General features: G+C 35.1%; 1 protein-coding gene across 50 annotated transcripts in view; it reads left to right on the top strand.

Annotated features, from left to right (window-relative positions):
• The window catches only part of ADGRL3 (adhesion G protein-coupled receptor L3), an 858853-nt gene that overhangs the window by 716073 nt on the left and 121869 nt on the right, over positions 1-20911 (top strand). For all 50 annotated transcript variants that reach the window (XM_063723430.1, XM_063723427.1, XM_063723423.1 and 47 more), the window contains 4 exons: positions 8487-8670; positions 9494-9616; positions 14575-14783; positions 15742-15918. In XM_063723430.1, coding sequence (XP_063579500.1) covers positions 8487-8670; positions 9494-9616; positions 14575-14783; positions 15742-15918 — 693 coding nt within the window. The remainder of the gene's footprint in view (positions 1-8486; positions 8671-9493; positions 9617-14574; positions 14784-15741; positions 15919-20911) is intronic.

Genomic DNA, 20911 nt, shown 5'->3' with positions numbered 1-20911 from the left:
AAAAACAAAGTTCCCATTTGAAGTGAGTGCTACCTCCTTGACTACCCCAAATTCTATGCATTGCACTTCTTTCTTTTCCTCATCAACTGGCGTTAACTAATCAGCAAATCATTTTAAATACCTTCGGAATAATCTCTGCTTTTCTTTTTCTCCAGAACCAGAATTCATGGATTTGAGTCCTGGTTCTACTCTATGTTAGCTAATTAGCCTTTAGCAAGTTACTTAACTTCTCTGAGTCTCAATATTCTCACTGTAAGATGAAGATAATAATAAATTCTACCTCACTGGGTTATTGTGAAAATTAAAGGAGTTAATGCATGTAAAGCATTCATATCAAGGTCTGGAATACACTCCACAAATATTAACCATTACTGTATATTGCTCTATTACCTTACATTTTTTTTTCAGTGACTATTTGTCGTCTTTAGGAAGAATTGTAAATACCTTAACATAGTTTGCAACCTCTTTGAAATCTATCCTTCACTTACCAATCTTGCCACTGAACCCCTTATACTCTTTGCTCTACCATAAGGAATTTGTTTTCAGTTTCTTTGCAGTGCCTATTCTCTTTCATCTCTGTGCCTGTAAGTACACGCTGCACCCTTTGCCTCTTTGTTCAGCGTTGAGTTTCATCTTGGAATTCTCCTACTTCATGGAGCTTTTCCAATACAGAGCTTGAACCCTATGTTTCCATCATTATAATGCTTGCCATGTTGGATTTTAATTACTTGTTTAATTGCCTGGCCTCACTATATTGCCATTACCTTGAGGGAAGGGAGAACATCTGTCTTTCTTGCTGCATCCCAGTTGACTGCCACACTGAAGATGCTCAATTAATATTTGTTGAATGAATATTAGGTTAGCAGGGAGTTTAAGTCAGGCCTGTAGATCTATTTAATTCCTGTAACATGATAGAGATTTATTTAACAGCATTCGGTCATTTCATTCTAAAGTAGAATTAAAAAGTGATACGATCAAATACAGTTTGCAAAAAAACAATGCTTTAAAAAAAAAAAATAAGATGTCTCTTAAAGACACAGTCAGTTCTATGAAATTTTAGTTTCACCTTGTTTTACTCTTAAAGGTCCCTATTACTATATTAAGGTCACTTGTGTTATACGATCTAATTTTAATTAAGACTTGAAAATGCCAGCACTTCACTGTAATATAAAAGGTGGCTCAGAGATTAGTAGTTTTTATATACTTAATAATATTAAATGACTGGTTATAAAAAGCACCTTAGGTTTATTGATCAGATGTGTAAATATCAGTCACTCAACTTGACTTGTAATAAAAAACCTGCAAGTTATAAACTGTTTTGAAGACACTTCTAACACTTGACCTTTACATTTTGATTTGAATCAATATCTAAACGCAGATTGCGGTACAATGTGTCCTATTCAGTAATGATTTTAAACTTTTGCTTCATTTTACTTTATTTTCAACTGATAAGCCTTATATCAAGAAGTCAAAGAATTAAAGAAAATTTTGTTTTTATTATTTTAAATTACAAATCAATGGATACTATTTTCATCTGTCTATCTATCTACCTATCTATCTACCTACAGTGTATACATTCAGAAAGCAATAAATGGGAGCAGAGACCTGAAAATTTATTTTTCTTCCTTAATATATCCTGATATTTAGATGTGAAGAAAAATATTTAAATGTAACTGTATATATAATATAATAAAAATAATAATATAAAATAACATTATTCAGCGTGATTATGGCATATATTGATAAGGAAATGATGCATTCAGGAAAACATTTAAAAAGTGGAAGTAGAGTAAAATGTAATTTATATTACTAGGCCGTTTTTCAAAAGAGTTTAAGCAATTCATTAGTATAAATGTATCTATTACTATGAAATAATTGTTCCCAACTTTCAAATGGGCTGCCTAATACCAATTTGCTTTTTTTCTTTTACCATCATCAACTTGCTCATTATGTACTTTAGCTTTGGATTTCCTCTTCAGAGTCAAAGAAAATGTATTCATCCTTTAACATCTAACTCAAAAATAAACATTTTTTGGGATGTTTTTATGGTCCTCCTCAGCAAGAATCTATTACTTTTGTATTGTATGCTGTGGGTTTCTAGATCTGTTTTGTGCTGGAGTATAGGTAAATTGAAGGCAAACTCTATGTTTTTTTTCTCTAACCTCATTCAACAGTGCCTTACCTAGTTCTTTGCACATAATACATATTTAATGAAATCTTGTTAAATTACATTGGAAATTACCTTTGAAAACATTATGGAAAACTTTTTATAAGATATATATATATATTTCTTATTCATAGTGTCCTGTATGCACTACAATAACCTGTGGTTCAGATTTTCTCCTTCTGAACTCTGTCATCTTAACTTCCTCTCATTCACCCTGCCTCCCTCCCAAATCATGGTGATATCTGAACACGTTATTCTCTCAGAAGTCTTTGGGGAGACAGGGCAAAAATTAAAGAAATAAAAAAGGATGCTTTCAGTTTTCCTGTTGTATATAATGGCATTAATAATTTGATAATAAAAGTAACTTACCTTTGTGTGATAAATATTAATGAATACCCAAAAGGTATCACGGCACTAAAATTTACTCTGGGAAAACACAAATGAATATGATGTCTTCTCTGAGGACCTGATAGTCTGGTGAGAAAATCAGAGCAAATATGGATAATTCTGTTAAAGATAAATAAATATTGAAATGGGAGCTTTCTGTGGTCTGACTGCTTGTGTCTCCTCATAATTCATGTGTTGAAACTTACTCCCCGGTATAGTGGTGTTGGGAGGTGGGGCTTCTGGTGGGGTGATTAGGCCAAGAGAACAAAGCTTTCATGAATGAATGGTACTAGTGCCCTTACAAAGGAAGCCCAAGATAATTTGTTTCTCCCTTGTACCATGTGAGGATGCAGAGAGTGAGACCTCACCAGACAATGAGTCTGCAGGTGCCTTGATCTTGAGCTTCTCAGCTTCCAGAACTGTGAGCAATAAATTTCCATGGTTTATAAAATTGTCCAGTCTAAGGTATTTTGTTCTAGCAGCCCAAACGGACTAAGAGCCCACTGGGGTATTGATTCTCTGAAGTGAGACTAATTCAAGAAAGTATTGGCTAGTTAATAAGTTTTATCATTTCTAGTTATTCTTTGCTCTTATACTCATCAAACTAACAACTTCAGAGATTTTTATTTTGGCTGATATGAAAATGGAGAAAACTGACTTACATATGAGTTATCCCGCATGGCAAATCCCTCAGCCAAGAGTTAGGGAACACTGATTTTGGCTCTTGTAAATGAGACAGCATCTCCTCCTTCATAAAGCTTGTCATCTGTCCAATGGGAGGTTTAAGATAGTTGTGTAGGTAAACAAATATATGAGACGTCTTTTGATAATGACATATGATACAAAGAAAACAAAACAGGTAATAGATTTAAGGATGGTGGGATTCCCCTCCCCGCCCCCCAGTTTTGCTAATAATGGAAGACCTCTTGGAGCAGATGATATTTGAGCTAAAACCTGAATGAGCTAGTGACTTAAAAACTTGTCTGCAAGGCCAGATACGGTGGCTCACACCTGTAATCTCAGCATTTTGGGAGGTCCGAGGCAGGCGGATCACGAGGTCAGGAGATCGAGACCATCCTGGCTAACACGGTGAAACCCTGTCTGTACTAAAAAATACAAAAAATTAGCCGAGTGTGGTGATGGGCGCCTGTAGTTCCAGCTATTCGGGAGGCTGAGGCAGGAGAATGGCATGAACCTGGGAGGCGGAGCTTGCAGTGAGCAGAGATCGTGCCACTGCACTCCAGCCTGGGCAACAGAGCGAGACTCTGTCTCAAAAAAAAAAAGAAAAAAAAATGCCATGATGGTAAGGTTATACATCTTTCCATAAGGCATTCCTTCTATTGGGGTATTTATTTTTATGTTTTTCAAATGGAGGAAGAGGGGGGTAACTAGGTTCCCCCAGATGATTCTGCTTACTTTCGTAGTTTGATATTTACTGCTCACCTGGGTAAGAAGTGCCACTCATGTGTTTCTCATCATTCATTATTTTGTGTATTCTTCCTGAGAAATCTTAGGCTATTTCACAAATACATCCTCTTGGAATAATGACAAAAGTTGTCATTGCAAAAATATGTAGCAGTTTTTCCCAAAGGTTTTTGCAGTAGTTATAACAAATAAACTCTGTATTTTGAAATATAGAAAGTGTAATTATAAAGTATATAACATCTTAACGAACATATCAGAATTATATGCTATGAGTAATATTCATCAGCTGAATTTGCCTAAGGTCTGAATTTAATGATAAGAGTCCTAATAATGTTGCATTAAAAAATAATGCAAATGTGTATCTAGTAGGATATGGTGTGTCCGTAATCTTGGTGTGAATCAAAATGACTTTTGGCTCTTTCCCATTTATATTCGATTTTTAGAAACAGTCAAAAGTCACTGAGAGTTTAGTGAGTATACTGTATGATGAAAAGGATAATACTCCCCCCTACCTACCCTCAAATTGAAATATAATGAGTCTTATGTTGAGCTTATGAAAATAATGCAAATAACTAGTTTGAGAAATAAAATTATTTTGTGACCAGATGTCATAATGTGTGAATAAAATATACAATACACAAATGTATAAGGAAATCCAAATATAGGTATTCATTGAGGAGTTGTAGCTATTTAATTAACCTTAATTTAGCTAGTAAAGAGACATGTCAGCAAGCTTTAGAAAGTTTAAATCATTTGTGATTATAAAGCTTCTAAGATGGACTTAATTGTGCTGTCTCACTAGCAGAAAAGGGGTCAAATTATTTAAGTCTCTAAAAAACTCATTATGAACTATTTAATACACATGTTGCCTTTACTCTCCAATTCCTCAAAGCTTCAGGTAGTATAGGCTTCTGTAGTTGTGTAAGAGACCAAATTATGAAGACTGCATTACCGAAGACTTAGTCCTTCCAGATTTCAATTCAGTGTGGCTATTTAGCAATTATCAGACATGAAATGTGCTTTCTAAGTGAAGACGTCCCTTCTTCCTACACTGTACTGTGATATCAAACAAAAGTAAAAACAAGGTTGCAACTTGAGCACTGTTATGAGCCAGACAACTTTCTGAGATGATTATATTATCATACCAAATTTGTAGATGAAGTATAGAGAAGTTAAGTAACTTGCCCAATGTCACACAGTAAGAGGCACTGTGCAGGTACAATTCGGGGATGTGGTTCCAAATCCCACACTCTGATTTTACAGAATACTGTCTCTCTATCCTTGTGTAAACATTTCCTTGCAGTTATACTTAAGCAACTGTGAACAGGTGCATTTTTGAGCAGATTAAATAAATGTTAAATTGGTGTCATAACTCACCAAATCCTAGGTTTGGGGGCCACATTTTGAGTGTGTTGCTTTTTAGTAAATTTGGCAATTGTTTGGGCTTTAGTAGAAAGCTTCCCTAAAGACTGCCTTATCTTGAAGAATACACTTGTTGAAAACTTATAACTGTGAAAAAATATTGCACCTTGTACTTTTTCAGTTGCAAAACTAAGATAAATTAATAAATGGTGCCTTTGATTTATTTGCCGTCAGTTCAAAGACATACAAAGTTTTTTAGATAAAGCAGTCTGTTGTAAACAGGTTCCTGAATTTGTTCATTAGTTTATACATATATATATATGTACACACACACATATATACAGTCTTATATATACATACACACATACATATATACAGTCTTTATGTATATATATATTTAATTATCAGGTTTTCTGTATATAAGATCATGTCATCTGCAGACAGGGAGAATTTTACTTTTTCATTTCAATTTGGATGCCTATTATTATTATTACCTAATTGCTCTGGCTAAGGACTTCAAGTACTATGTTGAATAGTGGCAAGAGCGGGCACCTTTGCCTTGTTTTTGATCTTAGAGGAAAAGCTTTCAGGTTTTCATTGTTGAGTATGATGTTATCTAAGAGCTTTTATACATGGCCTTTATCATGTTGAAGTAACTTCCTTCTGTTCCTAGTTTGTTGAGCTTTTATCATGAAAGGTGCTGACTTTTGTCAAACACTTTTTATGCATCTATTAAGACAATCATGTGATATCCTTTATTCTGTTAATGTGGTGTATCACATTCATTGATTTTTCATGTTGAACTCTCCCTGTATCCAGGGATAAATTGCACTTGATCATGGTTTATAATTTTTTTCTTAAGTGCTGATGGATTTAGTTTTCTAGCATTTTGTTGAGAATTTATGCATCTGTATTCATCAGGATATGGCCTGCAGTTTTCTCGTGGTGTCTAAGTCTGGCTTTGGTGTCAAAGTAATGCTAGCCTCATAAAAAGGTGTTTGGAAGTGTCCCCTCCTCTTATATTTTTTTGGAGTTTGAGAAGGACTGGTGTTAATTCTTCTTTAAGTGTAGAAAAATTGAGTAGAATTCACCAGTGAAGCCATCTGATCCTGAGCTTTTCTTTGTTGGGAGGCTCTGATTACTGACTCAATCTCCGTATTAGTTGTAGGTCTATTCAGACTTTCTATTTTTTCCTGATTTAGTCTTGGAACACATTCTTTCTTAGAACATTCTCGGAGCTGACCATAGTTGTTTCTTTTTCCTTTTTTCTCATCTTGTATTTTTTAAATTTTGACAATAAAAACAACGAAGGACAGAACAGAAATATATTATCCCCAATAAAATTTCCCCTTAGGTAAGATTTTAATTAATTTTTATAAGATTATTAACTAATTATTAAGATTATCAGCAGCTAAAATGGCTGCTCCATAAGGAACAGGCATAATTTCTGTTGCATGTGGGATTTTCAGAACATTTTTAATGAATTCACAGTATCATCTAATCCCTGAAAGAATACTTCTTTACACTGAAGAGGTCTATGTTCTCTGTTTCGCTTCAGAAAATATCTAAAGTTTTTTTTTTATTGTTTTTTTTTTTTTTTTTTGGTTTCTTATCTGGCACCTCTTTTTGTGGCATATCTTGTTGGCATTGCCCTTATAGAGAACTTCCTGGAAAGCGGATCATTTTGTTGTGATCCAGAAGTACTTTTGTCTGGCTACTAGGTCACACTTTACACCAAGAACAAATGACAGAGCTAAGCACACTATATGAAAACGTCCAGTGTTTAAACTCGTGAGAGACTTTTTCGATTTGTTTGTGTTGTTTCTCTTTTAAAAAATAATCCAAAGCATGCAAGTTGTGAGTAGGATTATTTTACTTAAAAGTACAGTGATGTTGATTTTTGGCCAAAACTTGGAATAGCTGGGAAAATATCAAGAAAAAACAACTTGTATCAAAAGGCAAATTAGTTTTTGAAGCTGGTGTTAATTGGCAGCCAAGGTGTTTCATTATGAAGCTGCATTTTTAACAGTTGTTACTTGGTTACTATGAAAACACCAGCCAGCAGAAAACACTGCATTGTGGAGGGTATTTCTCTAGTCTCTCCCAGCCCCTCGGCCAATGTGTCAATAATGTGAGTCCTGTTTTAAAACACTTATCTGCTGCCTGTTAACTGTGCCTGTGTTGGCTGTTTATTCAACTTTATTTCTGGATTAGATTCATATTTCATAATGAATTGGGTTCAGGGATGATCACTTTCAAGCTGCAGGTATTGTATTTTTCTGTTTTGCAATTCTCTATGTTTGAATGAAACCCAAGACCTTATTGGGAGAACTGTTTTTCTTTGTAAGCTACAGCATAAAGCAAACCACAGGAAATATATAAATTGTAACTACAGAGATGATTCTTTTGGATGAAGCAATGAGAATTGTAGTGCTTTGTATCTATGTGTGGGTGTACCTACTGCTGATTTTTTCAAAGATAAAACACCTGAGGACCATAGGTAGTAAGGTTCAACTGTTTATTCCCCTCCCTAGTAGTAAACAGCATGAAGGAGTTTCTCTTTATACATAACATATCCAAAGCCCCTGGGAGTATGTATGCTTTGATATTTTCCCCATTTTGACATTTTACTAGCTGGCTAAAAACAAATAGTTTTGCTATGTGAACCATCAACCTATAAGCAACAGATTATTGGATTGTCACATTTATGGTCATCCTTTTAATCTCTGTTGTGTTCAGCATCCAGTTTTATGGTAACGTACAGAAAAAAAATTATGTTCTCTGAGTCACGTGGTAAAACTCTCGGTTCAATTTTTTTTTCAACAGTTCCCCAGCCAAATAATTTAATCATGTGATCATAGTCTTGTTGAAGCTTGTGCTATTGATTCTGAGAAGCAAGCATGGCTGTATTTGTTGTCCTTCAAAACAAAAACAGGTTTTCCTCTTGCTTTGCAAAGTCTCAGCTAGGGTTTTACGGAACAAAATAATGAATGCTTCTGCTGCAGCATGTCACAGGGGAGGCTGGGACAATACTGAACTCATGCACACTGCTGATCCTTGCTTGCTGGGCAGCATGTACACCTGGATTTCTGACAGCTATGTGGGTTCACTAGAGACCTCTGTCATTCTTTTCATCCTCTTATAGGCAATGGTCGAGACAGTTAACAACCTCCTTCAACCACAAGCTTTGAATGCATGGAGAGACCTGACTACGAGCGATCAGCTGCGTGCGGCCACCATGTTGCTTCATACTGTGGAGGAAAGTGCTTTTGTGCTGGCTGATAACCTTTTGAAGACTGACATTGTCAGGGAGAACACAGACAATATTAGTAAGTGGTCTTTGTTATTCAGAAAGTCCAGACCCTCTTGTATATCAGAAGAGGGAAAAGAAAAAAAGTATCTCTGGTGTCCTAGATATGAGTGATGCTTTATTTCAATGGAGAAAAGTCATTCTTTTTCTAAAATAAAGAGGGCATCACTTGTCATTGGCTTAAAAGGATAGAAAATCATGTACGCTGTCTTTCTTAGGACATTTCAATATTAGGTTCAAAATTGAACATAGTAGCCTGAGATCACTTATGGTGAGGTTTGTTTTTTTAAAGGACTTTTATGTATGTATTATAGTATTTAAAATTTCATCCTCATAATACAGGACTATTAGGAGTTATTTCAGTTATAATGAGCGTATCTTTGAATTCACATTATAAAGAAATAAGTCATTTGAGTGAAAATGATAAAACAGTGTTTGATAATCATGTTATTTGGCTTATAAAGGATATCAATCTATTTTTATTGTGGATTAGGAGTAGCTGACAGTTTTATTTCAGAAGTTAGGAAAAAGCTGTTTCAAATTTATTGGGCTTAAGGATAGTTCAATATAGCCAATGGCAATGTATTAGAATCTGGGATTGAATTTTAAATTTTAGGCTTTATTATTGACATGTTTGTATGATTTACACAATTTTAATAACTTTTATTTGCATTATTTTGATAAAATACTAACAATATATTTTCTTAAAGATTTTCATAAAGCATGACAAATAGAACGATAATTCCAGTGTTTTGATTTCAAAAATACTGCAATGGTTTAGGAAATTATTGCAGATTAGGTATGTTTCTGAATGAGCACTGTTATCTCTTTGATATTAACAGAATTGGAAGTTGCAAGACTGAGCACAGAAGGAAGCTTAGAAGACCTAAAATTTCCAGAAAACATGGGCCACGGAAGCACTATCCAGTTGTCTGCAAATACTTTAAAGCAAAATGGCCGAAATGGTAGGTTAGAGTTTCTTTTTTAAGCTTGAGGGAATTGAACTTGCATCAGTTCATTTCTTTTTGGCCCGGAATATTAGGTCCACTATTTAGGAGCTTTTCCCCTCTTCCTCTTCCAACACTATTATCTTTCTCCTCCTCTTCCTCCTCTTTCTACTGTATTAGGTCCACTATTTAGGAGCTTTTCCCCTCTACCTCTTCCTACACTATTCTCTTTCTCCTTGTCTTCCTCCTCTTTCTACTGTACAGCACCATCAATATTACAGTGATATTTGTTCTACAAAATTCTCAATCAGATTTGGAAATTGTTCCATTACTTTTCAGTTGCCAGAAACTTAAATATGAGGGAAATTATGGACAAGAAAAATTCAGAGGATCTGACATCTTTTCTCAAAAAGAGGAACTCTCACTGAGTTTGCAGATTTCACTTGTAAAATTTTTTATGTAATTTTCACTTGTAAAATTTTTTATGTAAGTTTTACTTGTAATTAAAAAAATATTTTTTGGTTACTCAGCTTTTTTTTGAGAGTGTTTTTATGCTTTTCTTTGCAAAGCATACAAACATTTAAATGTAAGGAGATGATTTTGGGAAATGGAACTATAAATATAATCAGCTTAGCTTACTACTAAATTGAATACACTGAAAATAATTAAAATTCAATAAATAATCCTATAAAGTATGTCCCAAACTTCACTAATATTAAAAAATGTTTAAATGTACACACATATATGTGCATGTATATGTATGTGTGTATATATGTATGTATAGATGTGTGTGTATATATATATAAATATGTATATATACACATCTCCTCTAAAGTAGACCCCTCTTTCCCATATTTGTACATATATACATATGCATACACACACACACACACACACACACACACACACACACACACACAGAGATATATTTCTTTTTTGCCAAGAAAGGGAGATCATTTAATCTGCCGGGTGATAAGAAGATGAACTCAGTTCCTAGCAACCAACTTAATGCTAATATTTCATATTGCAGGGTGAATAGTTTTGATAACTAATATCAAGAAAAACAACTTACATTTGTTGTCATCAGAATAAAATGGTCTCTAAATATTAGAAATATTGTAAGACTAAACTTAGAAATCATTTTTATGTTACTCATTTGACTAAGAAAATTTTTGAGACAGCAATAAGATTCAATAGAGCAAAATTAGATTCCTGCATTAGCTTCCTAAATCTTTTGCCCTCCAACAGTATATCCTGTTGACAAAGGGTTCTTCTGAAACATACATCTGACCGATTGACCTCCAGTTACACTTAGAATGAAATCTCATGACTTAACTAGACCTGCCACATGCTACCTGGTCCACTTCCTTCCTGCCTCATTTGCCACACCTCACATTTGTCTTCAGCATGTTCTGCGTGATCCAGACAGAGTAATCTAGATTATGTTTCTTGAACACACCAAGCATTTTCCTGCATCAGGTTTGGGGGGTTTTGTTTGTTTGTTTGTTTTTATTATTTTATCTTTTTTTTGCATTTTTTAAACCTTTCTTCTTAGAATACAGTTTTTACATTTTTTTTGCATGGCAGCCTCTCTATCATTCACTTTTTAGAATAAATCTACCTCTATAGGGAGAGTCTTCCCTATCTCCTCTAACGTAGACTCCTCTTTCCCAGTCACTCTTTCCCCATTAGCCATGATTATGCCAGTGTTTCTTCATAGCATTTTTCACTTATATAAGAAATAATAATATTATTATTATTATTTTTAATCTGCCTGCTTATTGCCTGTGTCTCTCTCCAGGCAGTAAGTTCCATGAAAGCAGGGGCCTTGTCTAATCTTGTTCACTGATGTAACCCTAGTTCTTCAGTGCCTGGTCCATCTGTACATCTATATACTCACTACTTATTATTCATACAATAAATGTGTGAACCTTCAGACACAAAGCTGTGTATCCGAAGACATGTAGAAATATATTAGTCAAATTAAGTTATGTGTTCATTTATTTTCTAAATTAATGTATAGTTTTTTTGTGTGTTTTGTTTTGTTTTGTTTTAATAGAGAAGAGAGTCTTTCTGTGTTTCCCAGGCTGGTCTTGAACTCCTGGCCTCAAGGGATCTTCCCACCTCAGCCTCCCATAGCGCTGGGATTGCAGGCATAAGTCATCACACCAGCCTGTTTTTGTTTTTGTTTGTTAAAGTCACATTTAAGCATTAATTTTGGAGCAGAGAATATGAAGGAATTGCCAGTGACTAAGTGTGCTGGTAACTCACAGTGGGATGGCAAAATGACACTATCCCGGAAGTGGAAATTGGCATGAATTATCAGCCAATTATAAACCAATTAAAATTAAAGTTTTTAATGTCAACAAGAAAAATGCATGGATGTTCTTAATTTTCACCTTTCAAAAATCAGCATTTCAATACCAAATCTAGACGGCAAGAACAAAATTAAATTATATGTTATAACAGATAAGTATTTAGTGAATTACTATGATTTGCTCAGTACTGTATTAACACTTGTAGATTAGATAAGAGTGCTCTCTTCCATTATGTAGCTCTCATCATAATCTCTTTGCTGGATTACTGAAATGATAATGGATATCTCACAGAATCACTGAGAAGGCTGGAGAATCAGTCCCAGAAGATAGACTAGAGCAAGGAGGCTGACAGCAGCCTATACCACATCACAGAATCACTGCTGTGAAATGTCACTGCTGCCGCAAGTGAACCCTGTTGCAGTAACTGTGCTGCTGCTGCTGCTGCTGCTGCTGCTGCTATTGCTGTACCACTTCCTGCTTCTTTGTATCACTAGCTCCTCATCTGATATCTGAGGCTTCTGCATCTGATTGGATGCATTTAGCGGAAGTGCCCAGAGCAACATCTTCGCAATAAGCTAGGAAAGCAAGTATATGTCCATTTTGTGTCTATAAATTCCGAAGATTAGGGAATTTCTCAGACATGGGAGTTAGATGTTAAATAGCCCTCCTCCTCAAAAGAAAAAGTACCTTTTTTTTTTTTTCCTGTCTCCCCGCATGACTCAATTTTCTTTTTTTCCACTTGATTCTAAGATTCAGAGATAGGGACTATGACTTCCTCATCTTAGTAACCATAGTAGTTGGGGCCAGAAATAAGATATAGGGCTTGACTTTTTAAAATAAAGGAAATAGTACAATTTGAAAAAGTGTGTTAAAAGACAATTCACTTCATAGAGGATTAGATTTAAGAGACTGTCATAAAGGAAAAAATACGGCGGAAGGACTTGGTGACTTTGTGGAAACGGTGACCTTAAAATAACATGACAGTTGAGTTTTAAGACAGGTAAAGATTGTGAATTCTTGTGTGTTTTCCTTAACATTGCAATTGAGAAATAATTTACGTACACTAAAATATACATTTAGCTTGAGGAAGCATTTAGCTTGGGAATTTGACAGTTGTACATACTTTTATAATATCACAAAAAGAAGGAAAATAAATCTCTTCTGTACTCAGAAAATTTTCCCGTGTCTCTTACCAGTCTTCTTATTCCTCTCTTCACCTAATAAAACATTCTTCTCATTACTATTTCTGTAGACAAAATTTGCCAGTTTTTTTTTTTTTTTTTTGAGACGGAGTCTCACTCTGTGGCCCAGGCTGGAATGCAGTGGCACAATCTCAGCTCACTGCAACCTCCACCTCCTGGGTTCAAGTGATTCTCCTGCCTCAGCCTCCTGAGTAGCTGGGATTACAGGCATGTGCCACCACGCCTGGCTAATTTTTGTATTTTTAGTAGAGACAGAGTTTCGCCATATTGGTCAAGCTGGTCTTGAATTCCTGACCTCGTGATCTGCCCGCCTCAGCCTCCCAAAGTGCTGGGATTACAGGCATGAGCCAGCACACCCGGCCAAAATTTGCCAGTTTTTAGACCTCGTATAACTGGTATCATACAGTATATACCATTTGCTGTCTCAATTCATTAACCTGGCAAAATATTTTTAAGACTCACTGATGATGTTCCATGTATGAATAGTTTGTTCTTTATTGATGCATAGTATATTCTATTATATAATGTTCCATAATTTATTTATTCTCCTATAAATAATAATTGACTTGTTTCCAGTTTGGGTTATTAAGAATAAGGATCTATATCCACATATATTATGGTGGATATATGTTTTCACTTATCTGGGAAAAGTAGATGTATGTTTAATTTTATAAGAAATTGTCAAACATTTTTCCAAACGGTTGAACTATTTTACACTACCACCAGAAGTGTACGAGAGTTCCATTTCTTCCACATCCTTATCAACATTAGTGTAGCCAGTCTTTTCAATTTTAGAGATTCTTGTGGGTATGAAATTGAAACTCAATGTAGTCTTATTTTTCATTCTCTAATTACTAATGGTACTGATCATTTTTCATGTGTCTATTGGCCTTTCCTTTATTTATTTTTCTAAAGTGTGTATTTACATCTTTTGCCATTTTAAGATGCCATTATTTTATTTTTTGTTGGTAAAAATGTTTTGTATATTAATGAATCTTATTTTTAAATGTATTTCAGTTTCCTTGTTTGTTTTCTTAATGATGTATTTTGATAGATTTTTGGTTTTGATAAAGTTTAGTTTACCATTTTATGATAAATGTTTTGGGGTCTCATTGAAGACATCTTTGCCTTTTTCAAAGTACAAGGATATTATTCTATATTTTGTTCTAGAAGCCTTATGATTCTGGTTTTTATGTTTAGGTGTGTGATCTATCTTAATCTTAGTTTTGAGTATGGAGTGAGATAGGGATTAAGGCTCATTTTTAAAAATATTGGTATGTAGTTGTTTTAGCATAATTTGAATTTCCTCTCCTCATAAATGACTTGGTACTTTGGTTGAAATGAATGCTGGATTTTTTGTGTGAATACATACTACATGGATTTAATTGTCTATCTCATTAGTACTAACGAATTTAAGTAGAATGGCCAAACTAATCAGAGTTCGCATTTACTTTAGGAGAGATCAGAGTGGCCTTTGTCCTGTATAACAACTTGGGTCCTTATTTGTCCACGGAGAATGCCAGTATGAAGTTGGGAACGGAAGCTTTGTCGACAAATCATTCTGTTATTGTCAATTCCCCTGTTATTACGGCAGCAATAAACAAAGAGTTCAGTAACAAGGTTTATTTGGCTGATCCTGTGGTGTTTACTGTTAAACATATCAAGGTAAGAAAATGGCATATTAATTTGGTTGTTCATATTATCTGTATTTTTATAACACTGAACATTAAGTGTATTAATTTTTTCTATTTGACATATAGCAGTTCATTATCTGTACAATATAGTGGTAATTTTTTTTGTCAGAAATAAGGTTTGGAGAGGAGAATAATCCTTGTATATGTAAATACTTATGGTGAAAGCATTCATAGATGGATTTATAAATGCTTCTCCATAACTAAAAAGAGCTAGCCCAAGTGTAGAGAACTAAATTACAGCCTGAAAACCATAGATAATATTACAAAATTCTACTGTATTTGGGATTCATGTGAAATGAATAGATTTTTAGCTGCTCTTGCCGCAAAAACAAGAAAACAATGGGTAACTATGTGAGACGATGGATATGTTAACTCACTTCACTTTGGTAACCTTTCTACTCTCTACATGTATTTCATAACATTATGTTGTATACCTCAAATATTCACAATACTATTTGTGTTTTCAAAGAAGGAGTACATTAAACAGAACTAGACATGGTTCTATATTTGATATTTCAAGCAATTATGTCCACGTGAAGATATATTTTTGCATATATACAAAGATTGAGGTTGTAAATTCAACAAAGATTTCTAAAGGTCATCCTTTCAGATGTTTGTTGTTAAGAGCAATTAACCTCTTTATTTTGCAATGTGTATTAATTAGTGTGATTTTGAAACATTGATACTAGTATATTATTTTAGTGTTAATTTAAAAAGGTAGTGCACTCCTCTCTAGTCAGAGGGAACAAACAATAGCATATATTCAGTTTCACTTAGAATTGTTGAGGTCAGCTTATGAAAACATTGGTAGACATCTCTAAAAAATTGGAACAGAATACGAAGTTGTATTATATGTAAAGAAAATGCCAACGTAATTTACATGATCATAAAGTAGTTGTTGATTTTATGGATTTTTTTTTCCCCTGTAGCAGTCAGAGGAAAATTTCAACCCTAACTGTTCATTTTGGAGCTACTCCAAGCGTACAATGACAGGTTATTGGTCAACACAAGGCTGTCGGCTCCTGACAACAAATAAGACACATACTACATGCTCTTGTAACCACCTAACAAATTTTGCAGTACTGATGGCACATGTGGAAGTTAAGGTAAGATATATACCATACAATGAAAATGTTTTAGTATATAATATGGTCACTAACTGTAAATAGTCCTAACTATATGGGCTATAGTATTTCAATGTTTTTCTACTTTCATAGTAATTCTATTAAGGAACTCTCTGATGTTCAAACCATATCCTGTGGATGATTCAAAGAACTTGTTATCTCTTTTCCTATTATCAATATAGTTCATAAAATTGAAGTTTGCTTAATAAACTTCCCCTAGTCTCCCTGTTATTTTGTATAATAAATGTCAGACCATAACCTCATGAACAGGGTAAGATAGGACCCCAGGACCAAAGACCAGTGGGGTTGGTGTAGAAAGCTGGGACTTGGGAGGTGGAAGAGTAAAGAGCTACGCATAGGTTAAATACAGTCAAACTGACTCTTGGGAAAGCAACCCTCAAGCACAATACCCAGAGCATGGTAGTGCAAAGGACTTGGCATACCCTAACATAAGGAAATGGGTTCTGCCCATGCAAGAAGACACTACTCTAAGGAAAAATCCAGATGATAGGTAGTTTCCAAAGTCAGAAACATGGCTGCATCAATTTCCTCCCAGTGTGACTAGCTTTCATATGTATAGAGGGTTGTGAGATGGAGTCTATGAGTTTGCAAGGGAAGAGAAGGCTGACAGGGTTTCAGGAGACCAACTCAAGCAGACTAACAGTGAAGGCTAGAAATGCAGTAACTATCAGATTTTAGGAGGCCTAGGTCAGGAAACTCAGAAAAAAAAACAAAACGCTAAGCAGGTCAGTGCATCAGTAGTCGGTAAGATTATTGCTAACACGGAGTAATACTAATACTCAACCTGTAGAAATGTATGGGGTTGAAAACTTCAGTTTTTATTTCAAGCAAGATACTTCATGGCCAGAGATGTTTGAGAATGCAAATATCTTGCTTTCCTCATCACAATGGTTAAGAACTGAGGCTGACTCAGATTCCATGTTGGGTTCAACCAATTGTTGTATTTGGAAGAAGGCAATTAATAAATTATATACATTATGTGGCATTAAAAATTTAATTTTTGAACTTACAAACAAGATGCTCAACAAAAATAATACATTTTTTCCTAAATATTGCATGTCATAAACTAAATAGATAATTACATTTAAAATCTTAAAATAGGCCAGGCATGGTGGCTTATGCCTGTAATCCCAGCACTTTGAGAGGCCAAGACGGGAGGATCATTCAAGGTCAGGAGTTAGAGACCAGACTGACCGACATGGCAAAACCCCTCTCTACTAAAAAATACAAAAATTAGCTGAGCATTGGTGCATGCTTGTAATCCCAGCTACTCGGGAGGCTGAAGCAGGAGGATCACTTGAACCAGGGAGGCAGAGGTTGCAGTGAGCCGAGATCGCACCAGTGCACTCCAGCATGGGAGACAGAGCGAGAGTCTGTCTCAAATAAAAAAAAAAATCTTAAAATATAACTTCTTAGTTTTTTAAAATGTCTTTATAAGTTAAATACAATTGCATATGCATTAGTCTTTAAGATTATTAATCTTGTATAATATATACAAAATTATTTGTCTTTAGAACTAGCATTGGTATTTTGCTTTGGTAGGGAAAAGCACTCATAGCTTCAACACTTTATGCAAAAGTTAAAGCTTAGTTTTCATAGCATTTTATATTATAATACCTCTGCTATAATTATCTGGTACATATTTCATTGTGGAAAGAAAATGAGTACTTAAAACCCTGGAATGGCTTTTGCAAAGATCGAACATTCTTTCATACAATTCATTAAAATTTTTCACTATTTAACTAACACTACTTAGCTTTCAACTTTAGTAACTGGTAAATAGTATTTTCAAAACAATTGCCTTTGTAAGTTCAATAAAATGTGAAATAACATGTATTTTTAACCATACTGTTCAGTTCAGCACATATGTGTTAGTAGTGTAATAATAATGAATAAGATATGAACACTGCCTTCAAAAGTTTACAGGTTTTCTTTTCAGATGAGACAGAAAAAAACAGCTATATAGTTAATAAGGTAGTGATAAGAATGAAGTTTGAACAGGGTACTGTGGGAAAATTGAATAAGTATAATAAAAGTCTGGAGAAGTTCTTAGAGATTTAAAAGCTGTATATTAAGAGATTAATGTATTAGCCAGAAAAGTTGTGAAGAACATTTCAATCAGAGAAAACAGCAAGAGCGAAAACATGAAGATGTTATATATCGTGGTGTATAGAGCATGGTAAAAGAGTTTAGAAGTAATACACGATAAGTATAACAAGGCTAGTGTTTAAGTCAAAATAAAAACAGAAACAAATATCTAAATTTAAGATTTGATTGGGGAAGCAAGAATTGCAGTTCAGGGTATACACACAGACTGGGTGGTCTTCCTTATGCCTGAAGAACAAAAAGAGGGTTGGAGATTTCATAAAAAGAAGAAGTGTTACATATTGTCTTCCCAGAAAGTTCATTGGCACTAGTAAAGTGTGGAAAGCTGGCAAGCTCTGATTGGTGAGTGACAGGCGATGTGTCTTGGAGTCAAAGGAGGTTGTTTCAGTAGCTATTGGATAAAACTGGTTTCAGGTTACAACAGGCAGTTTCAGCATGGAGGCTTACAGTGAATTCCATTCTTGGAGCCATGTTTTGTGCCCTGAATGCTTTCTTTCCTGTCTTTTGCCTCTGTTTCAGTTGGTATAGCAAGAATAACCCAATTCACTTGACCAGCTTTCACTGTAGTTAGAAACTGGAGGTGAACTGAAAACTTATTAGGACTGTGGCCATGAAGGGTATAATATAAAATTTTATTTTTTACTTTTACTTATTTATTTATTTCCATCTCTTGTGCTTGAATCAGGACAAAGTGGAAATTTAGATGGGCTTAACATCTGCAGTCTCAGAGTAGGAGTCTCAATATCCTACATGTCTAAATATTTACAAGTAATACATAAAGCTGAGAAAAATGAAATATAACCTGACTTAACAAAATATAGCTTCATAATCACCGAAGACACACAATCTGAATTTAGGATTCTCAGAATCCCCAGAGTTCTGCACCTGTACATGGCAGTGTCAGGAGAGCCGACTCCTGGCTCACAGTCAGTGGTTTACCCAACCCCTTCAAAAGTAGGAGGCCCAGGGTTGGGGGCTCTCTTTCCAGGGTCTCGGGGTATACCTGTGATATGGATCTTTGCTGCGATTCCATGGGCAACTAAGAAACGATTGCTAGATCTCTAAACAATAATAGCACCAGTTTACGTTGCAATTTTAGACAGATTATTCCCAATTCTATGTGGATGATAGATTTCAATTAGATTTCAACTTTAGATTAGACTGGCTGGGCGTGGTGGCTCATGCAAGTAATCCCAGTACTTCGGGAGGCTGAGGTGGGTGGATTACTTCAGGTCAGGAGTTTGAGACCAGCCTCGGCAACATGGCAAAACTCCGTCTCCACTAAAAATACAAAAATTAGCTGGGCATGATGGTGCATGCCTGTAGTCCCAGCTACTCAGGAGGCTGTGGTGGGAGGATCACTTGAGCCCAGGAAGCAGAGGTTGCAGTGAGCTGAGATCAACCACTGCAACTCCAGTTTGAGTGACCAAGCAAGACTGTGTCACAAACAAACAAAACAAACAAACAAAATGATTAGACTGGTTGTAGTGTGACAGTTATTTCAATAAGTCCTGGTAAAGGGTGTCTAGGGCGTAGACAAGGGCTGTTGTAGTAGTCATGAAGAAGATTTATATTTCAGATATACTAGGATACAAAAATATAAATGGCTTATTACCTTGGTTATAGAGGTCGATAGAAAAGCTATATGCATGTACATTCTCTTCTTCCTGCAGTCAGTAAAAATAGGGAAAGTATTAATGTCCTTTACATTTTACAAAGTAAAAATGATGGCAAAATTTTTAGCTACCGTAAGTTATTGATCCAAATAATTTCATCCAGACCAGGCATGGTGGCTTACAGCCTGTAATCTCAGCACTTTGGGAGGCTGAGGCGGGCAGATCACTTGAGCTCAGGAGTTCAAGACCAGCCTGGGCAACATAGTGAAACCTCATCTCTATTTAAAAAACACCAAAATTAGTCAGGTGTGGTGGCATGCCCTTGTAGTCCCAGCTACTAGGGAGGTTGAGGTGGGAGGATTGCTTGAGCCTGGGAGGTTGAGGGTGCAGTGAGCTGTGATTGTGCCACTGCACTATAGCCTGGGCAACAGAGTGAGACCCTGTCTCAAAAGAAAAAAAAAAATTTCATCTAAAATTTTATTGACTCAAATTTAGAGAGAGATGGTGCAGGTATACCAGAGGGAGAGCAAATTCATGCTCAATTAGCAGCTTAAACGTAAAATTACCTTACCTGTGTCAGCACAGTTTAAATTTTGATGTTTGAAGGACTACAAACTCTATTTTGTCAGAGCATCACAAATTGATACATCTAAGCAAGATTGGCTATATATTAACAAATAAGAGATTTAAATCTGGATTGTGTTACTCTGGCTCCGAGATTCTACATTTTAGCCCAGGTAATAAACTCAGACTCAGAAAAATGAATAAAATTTGAGGCAGCAATAAAATATCATTTTATGCTCAGTTCATTGCCTAACAACCTTTCCCCAATCCATTGTATAACAGTCATGACCGTGACCACTATTGTGTGTCAACAAGAGATAAAATAAATGGAAATCAATATTTTCCCTTAGCAGTCAATCACAAAGCATGTGTGTCCTGGAATTCTTATATCATAATCTCTTGTGATTGTCTGCATCAGCCCCATTTTGATCCCACAACATGATTTTGGAATGCTAGCGATCAATGAAAAACAGAAAACAAGGAGACTGATCATCTCTAGAGTTTCAAAAAGAAACACACTAACCAAACTTACCTTAGACTAATGTTTCAAACAGAACATTAATTTATTAATACACAGAAGTACAGCAGCCAGTTGGAACAGATATTTATGTCTTCTAGTTGTCAGTTTCTAACTCTACAGGAAAATCTGTAAAGGAAACAAAATTATA

This window comes from Pongo abelii, chromosome 3 (assembly GCF_028885655.2).
Source record: "Pongo abelii isolate AG06213 chromosome 3, NHGRI_mPonAbe1-v2.0_pri, whole genome shotgun sequence".
Lineage (NCBI taxonomy): Eukaryota > Metazoa > Chordata > Mammalia > Primates > Hominidae > Pongo > Pongo abelii.
This window is presented reverse-complemented; position numbering and strand designations above follow the sequence as displayed.